Source organism: Narcine bancroftii, chromosome 2 (assembly GCF_036971445.1).
Source record: "Narcine bancroftii isolate sNarBan1 chromosome 2, sNarBan1.hap1, whole genome shotgun sequence".
NCBI lineage: Eukaryota > Metazoa > Chordata > Chondrichthyes > Torpediniformes > Narcinidae > Narcine > Narcine bancroftii.
This window is the reverse complement of record NC_091470.1, coordinates 287,574,972-287,588,568: the sequence shown is the minus strand read 5'-3', so window position 1 is coordinate 287,588,568 and position 13,597 is coordinate 287,574,972. Positions and strand designations below refer to the sequence as shown.

Sequence of the window (13,597 nt, the reverse complement as noted above, 5' to 3'; positions counted from 1 at the left end):
CACCCAAATACATCTAAATGACCGATAACTTCCTGTATGTTTTGAACAGTAGGGGGAACCCGGAGCCTCCAGGGAAACCCCACACCGACAACCTTCTCCATACTATGTTCTGTTTTCACTGGAATGGGGACATGATTGAAATACATACAATTAATTACAAGAGTTATTGACAGTGTAAATGAATCAGGGAAATTAATCAAAGCCAGTCAAGGCTTACATAAAGATTAACAGTGAATTAATTGGCACAGGCTAAATTCCATTAACTGTTTCAATGTTGGATAACAACACCAAAGTTTATCAAAGAACTTACTGAACCAAATAAGCCACAAAAACACATTCAAGAAGGATATTCAAATGTTTATTGAGCACACTTAAAGTAATGAATGCATTTTCTCCTTTAAAGATGATTGTTTTTAGTGGCTATTAACTTATCTTTTCTATTGACCTCATTAAGATGTACATTCAGATCAATTGAATTGATCAAAATACTGAACATTTTCTCATTACTTTTGACTAATAGATCTGCCACACTTCCAGTCACATTGTCCTTTTCCATAATGATTCCAAGATTTCAATACTCCAGGAATGAATTTCAGTTGCTGATGTTTTTCCAAGGTTATAAACTGCTTTCTGAAAAGCTATAGTTAATGTCATTGATGGAAAGCCCACCCTCTCCAACATATTTATTTTCTTTAAATATCTTCTAGACATCAGTTATTACAGGAGAGAAAGGCCAAATTATAATTAATACAGGGCACATATAATATCCATATTCAGAATGGATTAACTTCTAATGTTGTTAAAGCAATTGTTTGCTTTTAATTGTTAATTTTGGATAACCTTGTTATTTTGACAGATATATTCCCTGAATCCAACTGCTCCAATGCCATGCAGATTTATAAACTACTGGTCATGTTACAAGCCCAGAGGACCCCAAAACCCAGCAGCAATAGATATTCACCAAGACAAATGGTTACTTAAACATAAGTTGCTTTTAATTATCTTTAAACATGAAAATAGAATCAAACTTTAACTTATCACTATTGACTTACTTAACCTAACTTAACCCCCTTCTAATTCTAAGCGCACATGTATGTAATGTGTGTGTAAGTTCAGAAAAGTACTTTGGTTCACTGTCCAATCTCACTTCTCATTCCTCCAAGTTCACTCGTTGCAGGCAATTCTTATACTGTGCACAGAATTTAACATTTATCAAGTTCACCAGGGTTTGGTGCTTGAAAAGTAAATGGTTACCGCTCAGGAAGGATCTTGTCAGTTTTCAGAGAGAGATTTGTTGTTCCAGGACATCCACAACTGATTCCCTTTTAATCAGCCACTCCAGTGTCTTGCTGACAAAGCCTGCCCCCTCAGGGTTCTCCAGATGATAACCCCTTTCTTTCAGGTCACCACAGAGTGCCTTTTTGCTTTTCTTATTTTCAAGTGAAACATTAGTCTTTTCCTCGCATGAACCACAAGGGCTTTGACCAGGCTGAACAAAGCACTTACAAACCCGGCTTCCAAATGGGCATTTCCACAAGCTTGCCAGCTTGTCCTGTTCCAGTCCCAGCTGCTGTTCCTGGCTGTAACATTGCAGAACTGATCTCTGTGTGTCTCTCTCTCACACACTGAGGAAAAAGCCAGTTTGACTCTCTCTGCTTGCCAAACCACATGACCCTCCTAGAACAACTCCAGTCAGAAGTGACTCCGACAAGCTCTTTTATCTGTTGCCTTTTTATAAACAACAATCCATTAGTGAAGTCTCTTGGGCACTCTCTAAAGCGCTTGCAAAAGCCGTGGAGCCGATATGTCTAGCATTAGTAGAGCTCCAGTATTTCAAATAAGATTTGTTTTAAAGTGTTTGTATATAACCTATTCTAACAAACCTTTCCCAATTTATCTCCTTAAAACATATCTATCTACTCTGACACAGCCATGCATTACAACAGTTAAAGAATAATGCATATATTTAATATTAAATATGCATTAAATATATTGTTACTTCCCATGCTGTTACAGTTCTCCTTCTTTGATTGTTACTCCTGATAGATATGTCTACTAAGCAGTTAAATGTAAATTGAACTGTAGGCAGAAATATTGCTGATCTCTTTCAAACAAAGTATAATTATATCAGTGGTATGAGAACGCGCCTGACATCATATATACGGAGTCACATTGTATGATGAGGTTCATTTTGGCGCCATCTTAGCATTAATAAAGATTCTTACAGCTTCTCTCAAGCAAGATTATTTTCAAAGGGAAAATATATGACAATCACCAGCCTATAGTGTTTTATATTCAAATTCATTACAGAGAGTGATGGAATAAAGGGGTAACTATTTCTGTTTGCACTGCATGCTTTTCATTTGAAGATCCAACTTGCTTCCAGTCTTCTTGAAATGTTGTCTTTTGGCTTTTGTGTAGAGAGAATATTCATCTTGGTCCCATTCTTCTATCTCAGAAGGAATTTCAAGTTTCTGAGCGATAAGTTTAAGCAAATCATGATGCTTCTGCATTCCTGTTGAAATGTCCTTCAATCTGCAGATTTAATGAGTTGATGGGAATAAGCAGTGCAAGATCATCCAAAGGAACAAAATCAGAATTATTTTAATTTATTTTACCTGTACTTTTGTTTCTCCAATTGTAACTCAATCTTTTTCACATCAAGTGCCTGATTGTTCATTTCAGAGCATGTTTCAAAGTATTTAGATTCATAAAAACTCTGGAGAAAAGTCTGCAATAAAAAAAAAGCTTGACTAATGGATTTTCTTTCACTTGTTGTTTCACGAACTGCATGGTTGTCCAAGCTGCACACCGAATTGATCAGTGAGTCATTAAGATTTCTGCTCGATGAACCATAAAATATAATATTTATAATAGTGCTTTTATCTGAGGAACATGATATGTCATGATTTGAACTAATAGTTCTGTGAATGTTTTATTTAATTCGATTGCAATGGACAAAAATGTTTAACACCTGCATTTCATATGATGGGAGGGCAATAATATACAATTGTTGAGAGTGTCGGGAAACTCCTCTATAAATGTATACAGAAGAAGTAGGGATGTCCATGATGGCAGTGCACCAGCAGCCCGCAGTGGCCTCTCTGGACCTGGTGTTACTGTAACTCTTTAAGTAAGGCAATGTGCACAATTTTTAATTGGCAAGAGATGGACAGTAGAGGCCGTGCGACAATTGCTTCAATATGGAATTCGCCAAATAACAACAAACCTTCAAGAAGATGCTGCAAAGTTGAGCTGTGAAGACCAAGCCTTTGCTGTGGGGACCGAACCTCTGATGTGGGGACTGTGCCTCCAATCTTGTTGCCAATAGCTGAAGCAGGGACTTCATGGCGCCTTCTGCAGAAGGTCTGCCGTGGTGTCTGGAGTGGCGGTGTCATGTGCCTGGTTCAGGGGTCCTGGAGGTTGCCCTCTCTTGGATCATGGAGCCCTGTGGCAGATGGTGTCGAGGCTTTCAGGTTCCTATAGATTGTGAACTCTGCAACGGTTTCTTCATTTTAGCTATCAGACATTTACAATCTAGAGCAGTGATTCTCAATGTTTTTCTTTCCACTCATGTACCACTTTAAGTAATCCCTATGCCATCAGTGCTCTGTGATTCATAAGGGATTGATTAAGGTGGTATGTGAGTGGGAAGGGAAGGTTGAGAATCACTGCACTAGACCCAATTGTTACCGAAATAGTTTGCTTGAGAAAAATTGTCATTGGCCCATTTCCTTTGGAGTTATGAAACCGTGCACATAACGAGTTAATTAGGTATGATTAAAACAGTGGTTTTCAACCTTTTTCTTTCCACCCACATACCACCTTAAGCAATTCTTTATGAATCACAGAGCACCTATGGCATAGGGAATATTTAAAGTGGTATGTCAGTGGAAAGAAAAAGATTGAGAACCACTGATCTAGAATCTAGTAGAATTCCTGCAAGCCTGGTCCAAGATGGCAGTGTGGCAACATCCCACAGTGGCCTCTTCGGTCCCGCTGGTGGTTTTTTTACCAAAGCTTACAGATTTTTAATATCTAGAGTCTATTATATTGCCTGTGGTCTAGTTTTTTTTTGTCAATTACTGTATTGTTGCACTGTGTTTTTATTTATTTTATGTAACTTTGTCTTGCATAGAAATAGTGCTATCTAGAGTTATCTTGTGTTGTCTGATGTTGTTTTGTATCATTTTGGATCATTAGATGTAGCTCCATGGTTTTTGGAGGAACATTGGCTCATTTTTTAACTGTGGTTTTAAAATGACAAATAAAGGAAACCTTGAACTTCAATTTATTTCATTCTAGATGCATCAATCTCTGCATCTGTGAAGTTGGAATTCTTGCAGTGTCTTCATATAGAAATAAAATAGAAATAGATATGAGTGCTGACAACCCATTCTGATTTGGCAGCAGATTTTGTACCAATTTCATCTCTGCTCTCAAGTAATAAAGTTATGCAACAACAATAATAACACATGTATGTCCGGGTAGTCCCCAACTTACGACCGTAATGGGGATGGAAGGATTGGTTGTAACTCATGTTTGGTTATAAGTCAGGGAACAGGGATGGGGATCTTGGGCTGCCAGAGGGAATGGGGACTTAAGGCTGCTGCCAGGAGTGGGGACCTTTGTATACAATATTTTTAATACAAAATATGAACTTGTACAGATTTTTTAAAATTTTGGTCAAATGTGTGGGTGGATGTAACTCATGTAAGTCGGAAGTCGAGGACTACCTGTAGTGCCTCTAACTTCACTAAATGCCTCAAAGTGCTTTATGGTGATATAATTTGATTTTAAGTTGAATTTGTTGGATAATAGGATAGTTATCCCAAAGGTTAGACTAAAAATGTTTTAAAAAGAGAGACCTGAAAGAAAAAGAGATTCTGTGAGATTTCATTTGAAACAAATCTGAGGATATGTATCAAATGTCTTCTGGATTTCTTATATAAAAAAAAAATTCATAAGCTTTCCCCTGGCCACTTCTTTGTAATGGGTTAAAACATTCAAAGATTTGCTGAGTATAACCTCCATATGACAAATTGATGCTGCTTCTCTCTGATCAGCGGAGCATTTACAAGATGTTCAATCACTGCTCATTAATATTTCAGGCCAGAACATCCAACCTGCCAGTTTGTGGTTTCTGCAGTTAATGCTGGCACTAATGTTTTCAAGTGGTAAGGGGCCAGATCAATAGAGTCACTAACCGAACTGGCATCTCATGTTCACAAGTCCCTTGTCATCCTGTTGAGAGTGAGGTATTAACCCCAATCTGTATGTCAATGGGACAATCTCAGATGGCCATATCGAGATTTATCACTTACCCAGCATTGCTGAGCGCTGGGAGACCTCAGGAAAGAAAAGCTCCGCTGGCTTAGTGTGGCTCAGGTGGTGGTCGGGAGGTGCAAAATGACAATACTACTAATTTAAATATTATGCTAAATGTTAATGATTTTCAATGAAATTAACACAATTTATTTAGTATTCATCCTATTGTGATCCAAGAGAGAAAAGAAAAGCTTTAAAAGATTCATATAAAAAAAATTCATTTCACAGTGCTGCAAAACAAATGTCAGTAATTGGTTTAGTTTATAGTCAAACGTGCAAGTACAATGTAAATACAATGAAAATGTTACTTGCTGAAGCTTCCCAATCACATAAACCACAAACACAAATTAAGTATAATTAAGATACACAAAGAAAAAAAAAGATAATATAAACAATATGTAGAGAAAAGAAAATACAAAATTGGCTTGTCAGAGAAGGTAGAGGGTGGATGTAGATGATTGGTATTCTGCATGGAGATTAAGTGATCTGTGGTGTTGAACAGTGGTTATTCTGGGACACCTCCTTTATCTAATTTTTATAAATGACCTGGAGGAAGTGGAAGAGTGGGTTAGTGATTTTGCAGATAACACAAAGGTTGGTAGTGTTGTTTATTGTCTTAAGGGTTGCCAGAGGTTACAGGGGGATATCGATAGGATGCAGAGCTGGACTGAGAAGTGGCAGATGGAGTTTAATGCAGAAATGTATAAAGCTGTTTATTTCGATAGATCAAATTTGAAGGTGGCATACAATGTTAATGGGAGAACTCTGAGCAGTGTGGATGGACTTGAAGATCTTGGGGTCATGTAGAAGGAATTAAGATAATTGTTGGAACATGTCTATATGACACTCAAAGCTGCTGCACAGGTTGATCGTGCTGTTAAGAAGACATAAGGTGCGTTGGCCTTCATTAACTGTGAGTTCAAGAGCTGTGACATAAAGTTGCAGTTATACAAGACGATGGAATATTGTATTCTGTTCTGGTCACCTTACTACAGGAAGGATGTGGATGCTAGAAAGATTTACAGTGATGCTGTCTGGATCGGAGAGCATGCCTAATGAGGATAGGTTGAGTGAACTTGGTCTTTTCTCTATGCAGCGATAGAGATATATAAGATGATGAGAGGCATTGATCAAGTGGATGGCCAGAGGGCTTTTCCCAGGCCTCAAATGGTTACAAAGATGGGACACAGTTTTAAGGTGCTTGGCAGCAAGTTCAGGGGAAATGTATGACATATGTTTATCACACATAGAGTGGTGGGTGCATGGAATGAGCTGCAGTAATGGTGGTAGAGGCAGGTACAATAGAATCTTTTAAGAGAATATTAGATAAGTACATGGGACATGTACCTGAATGGTTATGCAGTAGGGAAATTCTGGATAGTTGTTACAATAAGTTATTAAGGCAGCACAACACTGTGGGTCAAAGGGCTTGCACTGTGATATAGATTTCTATGTTCCAAAATAAATAATAAATATTCAGTTTGTTGACCAACAGTGCAAACCATGTGTTCTGTCAGTAGTATGAACAGATCTTTGGTGGTCTTGCAGTAGTCTTGTGTTTAAGATGATACAGGGAGGTTCAAGAGCCTGATAACTTCTTGAAAGAAATCGTTCTTGTACCTGAAGTGATGGACATCAGGCATCTGTATCTTCTGACTGAGGGTGGGTAGTAGCAAGAAGAGACCATGGCCAGTGTGATAGGGGTCTTTTATGATGTTGGCTCACTTCTTCCCTCAAATAAATGTCTTCTACAGACAGGAGGTCAGTGTATCTGATGGAGATTTGGCTACGTCTACCATATTTTGCAGGCTTCTTGAACTACTGAGTTTCCAAACCAAGTGACAATGCAACCAGTTAGTATTCAGTACGCCTGCAGAAGTTCGATGGAGTATCCAATCTAATCAAACTCCTTAGAAAATAGAGGCTTACTCAATGTGCTGGAACCCAGGATGTGAATGCCCAGGAACTTGGAGATGCTAACCCTCTCCCCTGCTGTCCTGCAGATTAAGACAGGTGTATGGTTCCTTGTCCTCCCTACCTGTAGTTCATATTAAATTCCTTGGTGTTTCTGACATTGAGAGGAAGATTGTTTTGGCGCCACACAACCAGATTCTCGCTCTTCATCCCATTTTCTGAATAATTACCTGTTATTCAGCCCAACAATGATGGTGCTTTCAATGAATTTAAAAATTCTGTGCGAGAGATGCAATCAACAATAATGAGAATAGAATGCACAGTTCTTCACCTGCATGCAGCCATCCTCATTTTGATACCACACTCTCACCTGTCCTTTTCAAATCTTTTTTGGGCAGCAGCAAGGCTCAATAGGATAGGTCGCTGTAGAATTGAGACAAGGTACTCACGTCAAGGACAGAATCATAATGTCTACACAAGTGCACCAATTACCTCTGCCAAAAATGAGCGTGGCCTTGTGTGTTTAGGTCATAGATAGCCTTGACAATGTGAAAACATTCTAGATATATGTAACCTACTGCTGCATCATTAACAGGATTTTCATGATAATAACTGCTAAAATGTAAATAATTGTATCTAACATAATATCAGCTTGTTATTTAGATCTTTTACTGCCAGGAGAAAAATAAAATACAGTATCTTTTTGTATCTTACAGTATCTGCTTGGTTTTCTTTCCTAGGATGTTCAAAGAGATAAGAATTCAGTGGCAGGAATGTTGAATGAGATTTCTAAATGGTTGAGAAATTCATTCCTCCAGATTACCATCAATAAGGATACACAATGACGAATAAAATTATTGCATTTTCAAAAACAGAAACCATCTAATCTGAATCCCTCATTTATTCCACTTGCTGAGTACAGTGCCATCAACTTCGTACCCATCAGTTATTTACTTACATTTATCATACCGGATTTCCGCCTGTTAGGATATACTGTTATTTTCTCCTCATCAACTTTCTTAAGGAACCAATTGGGAAGCTTCTTCTCTAAATTGGTATGAAGAAATATCTGTAGGAATAGGATTGATAAATTGGGAATGTTTTCGTAATAATATTGCATTTCTTCTCTTTGCAATAAGTTTGAACATCTTCACTAAATTATGAAGACGAACCTGCATCGCCATTCTTTTCAAGGATGCCGTTCTCTGAACTTCAGCGATGTCTCCCACAGCCAATCCAATCTACATTGAAAACAATAGACATGTTAGAAAGTGTGTTCACCAATAAAGTCAAAAGAACAGATGCTGCTATTGAAGTGTGTCTGTCAAACACAAGCTATAATCAACCCTCCCAGTACTGTTCAAATAAAATTACAATTTCACTTTTTCCCTGGCTTAAAAATGTCTCCATTCACATGTACAGGGATTATGCTTACAATTTGCAGACTGCTGTTCAACATCTGCATTCTTTGCTGAGATATGGAATTCATTGAAAACTATTTCATACATACGGCTGCACTTCATCGACTTCAGCTAGGCATTCAATACCATTACTCCCTCAGTGCTGGTCAAAAAGCTACAAACTCGAGGCCTCTGTATCTCCCTCTGCAACTGGATGACTTTCTCATTGGAAGACCACAATCAGTACGAATTGGAAACAACGTCTCCTCCTCACTGATTATCAACACAGTCACACCCCAACAATGCGTGCCTACTCATTATAAACCTCTGACTGTGTGGCCTGGCACGATTGCAATACTATCTACAGGTTGCCGATGACACCACAGTTGTCGGCAGAATCACAAACGGCAATGAGGAAGCCTACAGGAGGGTGATAGATCAGCTCGTTGAATGATATAATGACAACAACCTTGTGTGTGCTCAACATAAGCAAAACCTAGGAGATGATTGTGGACTTCAGGAGGAAGTCAGGGGAACACGGCCCAGTCCTCTTCGAAGTCTCAGTAGTGGAGAGGGTCAAGAACTTCAAATTCCTGGGTGTCAACATCTCCAAGGATCTGTCCTGGAGCCTCCATGTTTTTTAATCAATATTTTATTTAAATTCCACATGCATTAATCCAAGTATAACATATCAATTGTATACCAGATAACTAAAATACATGTTTTTATTTTAAACCCCCTATAGCCCTCCCATGACCTTCCCAGAGAGAATTAACTAAAAAGTAAAAGATAGAAAAGTAAAGAAAAAAAGTTAGAAATAAAGATAAGAATACGCCTGGTTCTTAAAATTCCCATAATTTCAATGAACCTAGACTTTGACAAATCATACATCAATTAATTAATTAACTCCAAGGTTCTCAGAGGTCTTGGAGATGTCCTTCATAAATTAATACCTACAATTTGTAAATAAGAGCACCAAATCTTCAAGAAGATTTCTTAAATTATATAGAGAAGTGTAGAACTACAAATTTCAGCATGCCTTCTATCCATGTCACTGCTGTGCATTTTCTTGCAACTGCTAATGCAATTTTCACAAATTCTTTTTGAAACAAATTAAATTTCATTTTTGGTCTTATTCCTGATATATTACCTAATAAGAAAAGCATAGGATCTTGAGGGAATTTAACTTACATAACCTGCTCTAAAAATGCTCCCAATTCCTTCCAGAATGGTTTTAATTTAGAACATGACCAAGTGGAGTGCAAAAGAGTACTTAACTCTTGATCACACATAAAACATTCATCTGATCAATCTGATTTCAGCCTGTTAATTCTGTGGGGTAAGATATAACTGTTGTAAAAAATTATATTGTACTAATCTATATCTAACTGGAGCCTCCGTGTTGATGTAACCACAAAGAAGGTTTGCCAGCGGCTATATTTTGTGAGGTGTCTGAGGTGATTTGGTATGTCATTGAAGACTCTTGTAAAACTCTACAGGTGGAGAGCATTCTGGCTGGTTGGATCACTGCCTGGCATGGAGTTGCCAATTCTCAGGACAAGAATAAACAACAGAGGGTTGTTAACTTGGCCTGCGACATCACAGGCATCAGATTTCACTCCATCGAGGACATCTGCATGAAGCAAGGTCTTAAAAAAAGCAGCCTCTATCTTCAAAGACCCCCACCACCCAGGCCATGGCCTCTTCACACTGCTACCATCAGGAAAAAGGTACAGGAGCCTAAAGATGAGCACTCAGTGGCACAAGGGCAGCTTCTTCCCCACTGCCATCAGATTCCTGAATAATCAATGAACACTGCCTTACTTTTCGTCCACAAGAAAGTTCCAAAAAGCTATTGAAAACTTAGAATTCGAGTTGGAATTTCTGTTCCTAACTCATGGTATGATATGTAAGCTATAATTTCTCCCCTGTGCCAATATTATTTGAAACAGAGCAATTAGAAAAAGATTATATCATTAGCCAATATGCATGTTTACATAGGGTCCAGTCAGTGCTCTTGATGTTCTGATAGAAGTTTGTCAATCTGAAAAAAATATTATTTGCTTTCTCTCTCTCACTCTCCCCCCAGATGTTGGCTGACTTCCTGAGTACTTCAAACATTTGATATTTTTATTTCAGTGTTCCACTATTTTGCTTATGAACCAGGCAACTCTTGTTTGCTTCCTCGCTCTACTTCTATATTTCTGTTATTACTTTCATGTTAGTTGAGCTGCACTCAACTATCATTTCAATGGTCTATTTCTCAGAAACATAGTATAAATGGTGGTAATTTCCAGGAAAAGAAATGAATAAATTTCCTGGATATTAATGTGGATGCCACGGACACCCTGAGTGTACTTTTCATTTAAATGAACAAAACAGGGTTATAAATTTTATTTAGACATACAGCATGTAACAGGCCCTTCAGGCCCATGAGCCCATGCTGCCCAATTACACCCAATTGACCTACAACCCTCCCAGTACATTCTAAGGGTGGGAGGAAACTGGAGCAATCAGGAAAAACGGATGCAAGTGTGGGGAGAATGTACAAACTCCTTAAAGACAGTGCAGAATTCGAGCACCTGTCCCGACCACTGTCACTGGAACAGCTTTGTGCTAATCACCACGCTAACTCACAATCCTGGGTTGTTAACAAAATTAAGAAAAACTACAGATTTTAATTGAAATTTAAAAGCAGAAGAGGAAGTGCTTAAAATTCTCAGCACCATCTGTGATAAGAGGGACAGAGTTACCATTTCAAATCTGATAAAGTATTTTTGATATGAAGTGTCATGTACATTGCTCTATCCACAGATGCGGCCTAATTAAGTTCTTGTCATATCTTTGAGCAGCATCTCAAATTCAAACCACTCTGAAAAGCAACCTGTGGTAATAGTTATGCCAATGTTAGTAAATCAACCTATTAAGCTTACCAGTAAATTCATGAGAAGGATTGGTATAAACAGCATAAAAGTGGTCAGCATTGCAAATGTCAGGGTAGGGAAGGGCATCCTGTTTTCAATAAATGGAACTAGAAAGTTATCATTGTAGTTAATATCTCCCAACATCATTACAAGTATCCTCATCAGAGAAAGAAGAGGATTTCTGTATGCCATCTGAAAAGATAAAATGCATCATCAATATTTTTGACCTCAACTTTCTTTATATTGCTGAGATCAATTGGATGGTTATTTTATGTTAAGAATACAATATAAATATTCAAATTTTATGTCTATCAATGACAGTGAAAATCTAAAAATCTAATAAATGTAATGCCCTATGTATCTGTCTGACTTTCACACACATACACACAAGACAAACTGGAGTTAAAAACAATGGTTCAGTAAATGGTAAAAATTTAGACATTGTTCTGCATGAAGATGCATATTCTTTCAATGTTTATATGTGAATTCATTAATGACTAGTTATGAATGTACTGAGAAAATGGTACTTTAGACTCACTGCACAAAATAGAATAATTTTTTTGGAAATAAAGAAAATCAGTGTACAAGACTTACATCAAGTTTTAATCAAGAATTAAAGCATTTGACTGCTCTTTGTATAAGGTATAAGCCTATTATGAGTCAGGGGAGTGGAACAGAATATAGATGTATTTTTGGGAGATAAATTGGGCCAGGGGTTTTAGTGTAGGTCACATACAAACACTTTAAAACAGATCTTATTTAAAATATTGGAGTGCTACTCATGTTGGACATGTTGGGGCCAACAGTCTGAACAAAAGCTTTGGAGAGTGCCCAAGAGACTTCACTAATGGATTGTTGTTTACAAAAAAGGCAACAGAAGAAAGAGCTTGTCGAAGCTGCCTTCTGTCTGGAGTGGAACTTGCTGATCTAGGAGGGTCATGTGATTTTGCAAACAGAGAGAGTAAAACAGGGTGAGAGAGAGAGAGAGAGAGAGAGAGAGAGAGAGAGAGAGAGAGAGAGAGTTCAGTACCAGTCAGATGCAGCAGCTGGGACTGGAACAGGACAACCTGGCAAGCTTGTGGAAAACCCTATTTTAAAAAATGGGTTGTGAGTGCTTAGTTCACCCGGGTCAAAGCCCTTGTGGTTCATGCAAGAGGAGAGGACTTATTCACTTGGAATAAGAGAAACAAAAAGGCACTCTGTGGTGACCTGAAAGAAAGAGGTTATTATCTGGAGAACCCTGAGGTGCAAGTTTCTTTGGCAAGACACTGAAGTGGCTGATTTTTTAAAAAAGTAATCAGTTGTTGGTGCCAGCGTACAATGAATCTCTCTCTGAAAACTGAAAATAACTTCCTGAGTGGTAACCATTTACCTTTCAAGCACCAAAGCCTGGTGAACTTTATAAATGTTAAATTCTGTGCACAGTATAAGAATTGCCTACAACCAGTGAACTTGAAGGAGTGAGAAGTGAGATTGGACTGTGAACCAAAGAACTTTTCTGAACTTACACACGTTACATACACGTGCACTTAGAATTAGAAGGGGGTTAAGTTAGGTTAAGTAAGTCAATAGAGATAAGTTAAAGTGTGATTCTGTTTTCATGTTTAAAGATAATTAAAAGCAAAAGCAACTTTCATTTAAGTAACCATTTGTCTTAGTGAATATCTATTGCTGCTGTGTTTTGGGGTACTCTGGGCTTTTAACAGGAGTTTTGGGAGATAAGTCCCACACAACCCTCCCACCTTCTTCCAATATCACTATTTATTTTATACCAAATATTGATTAAGTATTTTAGCAAAGGGGTTTCTCTCTCACCAGTTAGTAATTTCATATCCCATTTATATATAAAGGCCTCTACCATTCTCTCTTCAATTTTATCCAATTCTATTTTCACACATGCAAGTTTATATCATTGCTCAAAAAAGAAAGTAAAAAAATCTCATTTGAGCTGCTTGATAATAACATTTAAAATTAGGGAGTTGTAAGCCTCCCAGTTCATATTTCCAAGTTGATTTTTCTATAGAGACCCTC

General features: G+C 37.8%; 1 protein-coding gene across 1 annotated transcript in view; it reads right to left on the bottom strand.

The window, feature by feature from the left end:
• Positions 1-342: 342 nt before the first annotated feature.
• Positions 343-13,597, bottom strand: part of LOC138755379 (transient receptor potential cation channel subfamily A member 1-like) — an 85,898-nt gene continuing 72,643 nt past the window's right edge. Inside the window, exons 22-26 of the mRNA XM_069921238.1 lie at positions 11,576-11,758; positions 8,415-8,483; positions 8,201-8,311; positions 2,619-2,731; positions 343-2,535 (exon numbers count right to left, since the gene is read on the bottom strand). Coding sequence (XP_069777339.1) covers positions 2,334-2,535; positions 2,619-2,731; positions 8,201-8,311; positions 8,415-8,483; positions 11,576-11,758 — 678 coding nt within the window. The 3' untranslated portion in view covers positions 343-2,333. The remainder of the gene's footprint in view (positions 2,536-2,618; positions 2,732-8,200; positions 8,312-8,414; positions 8,484-11,575; positions 11,759-13,597) is intronic.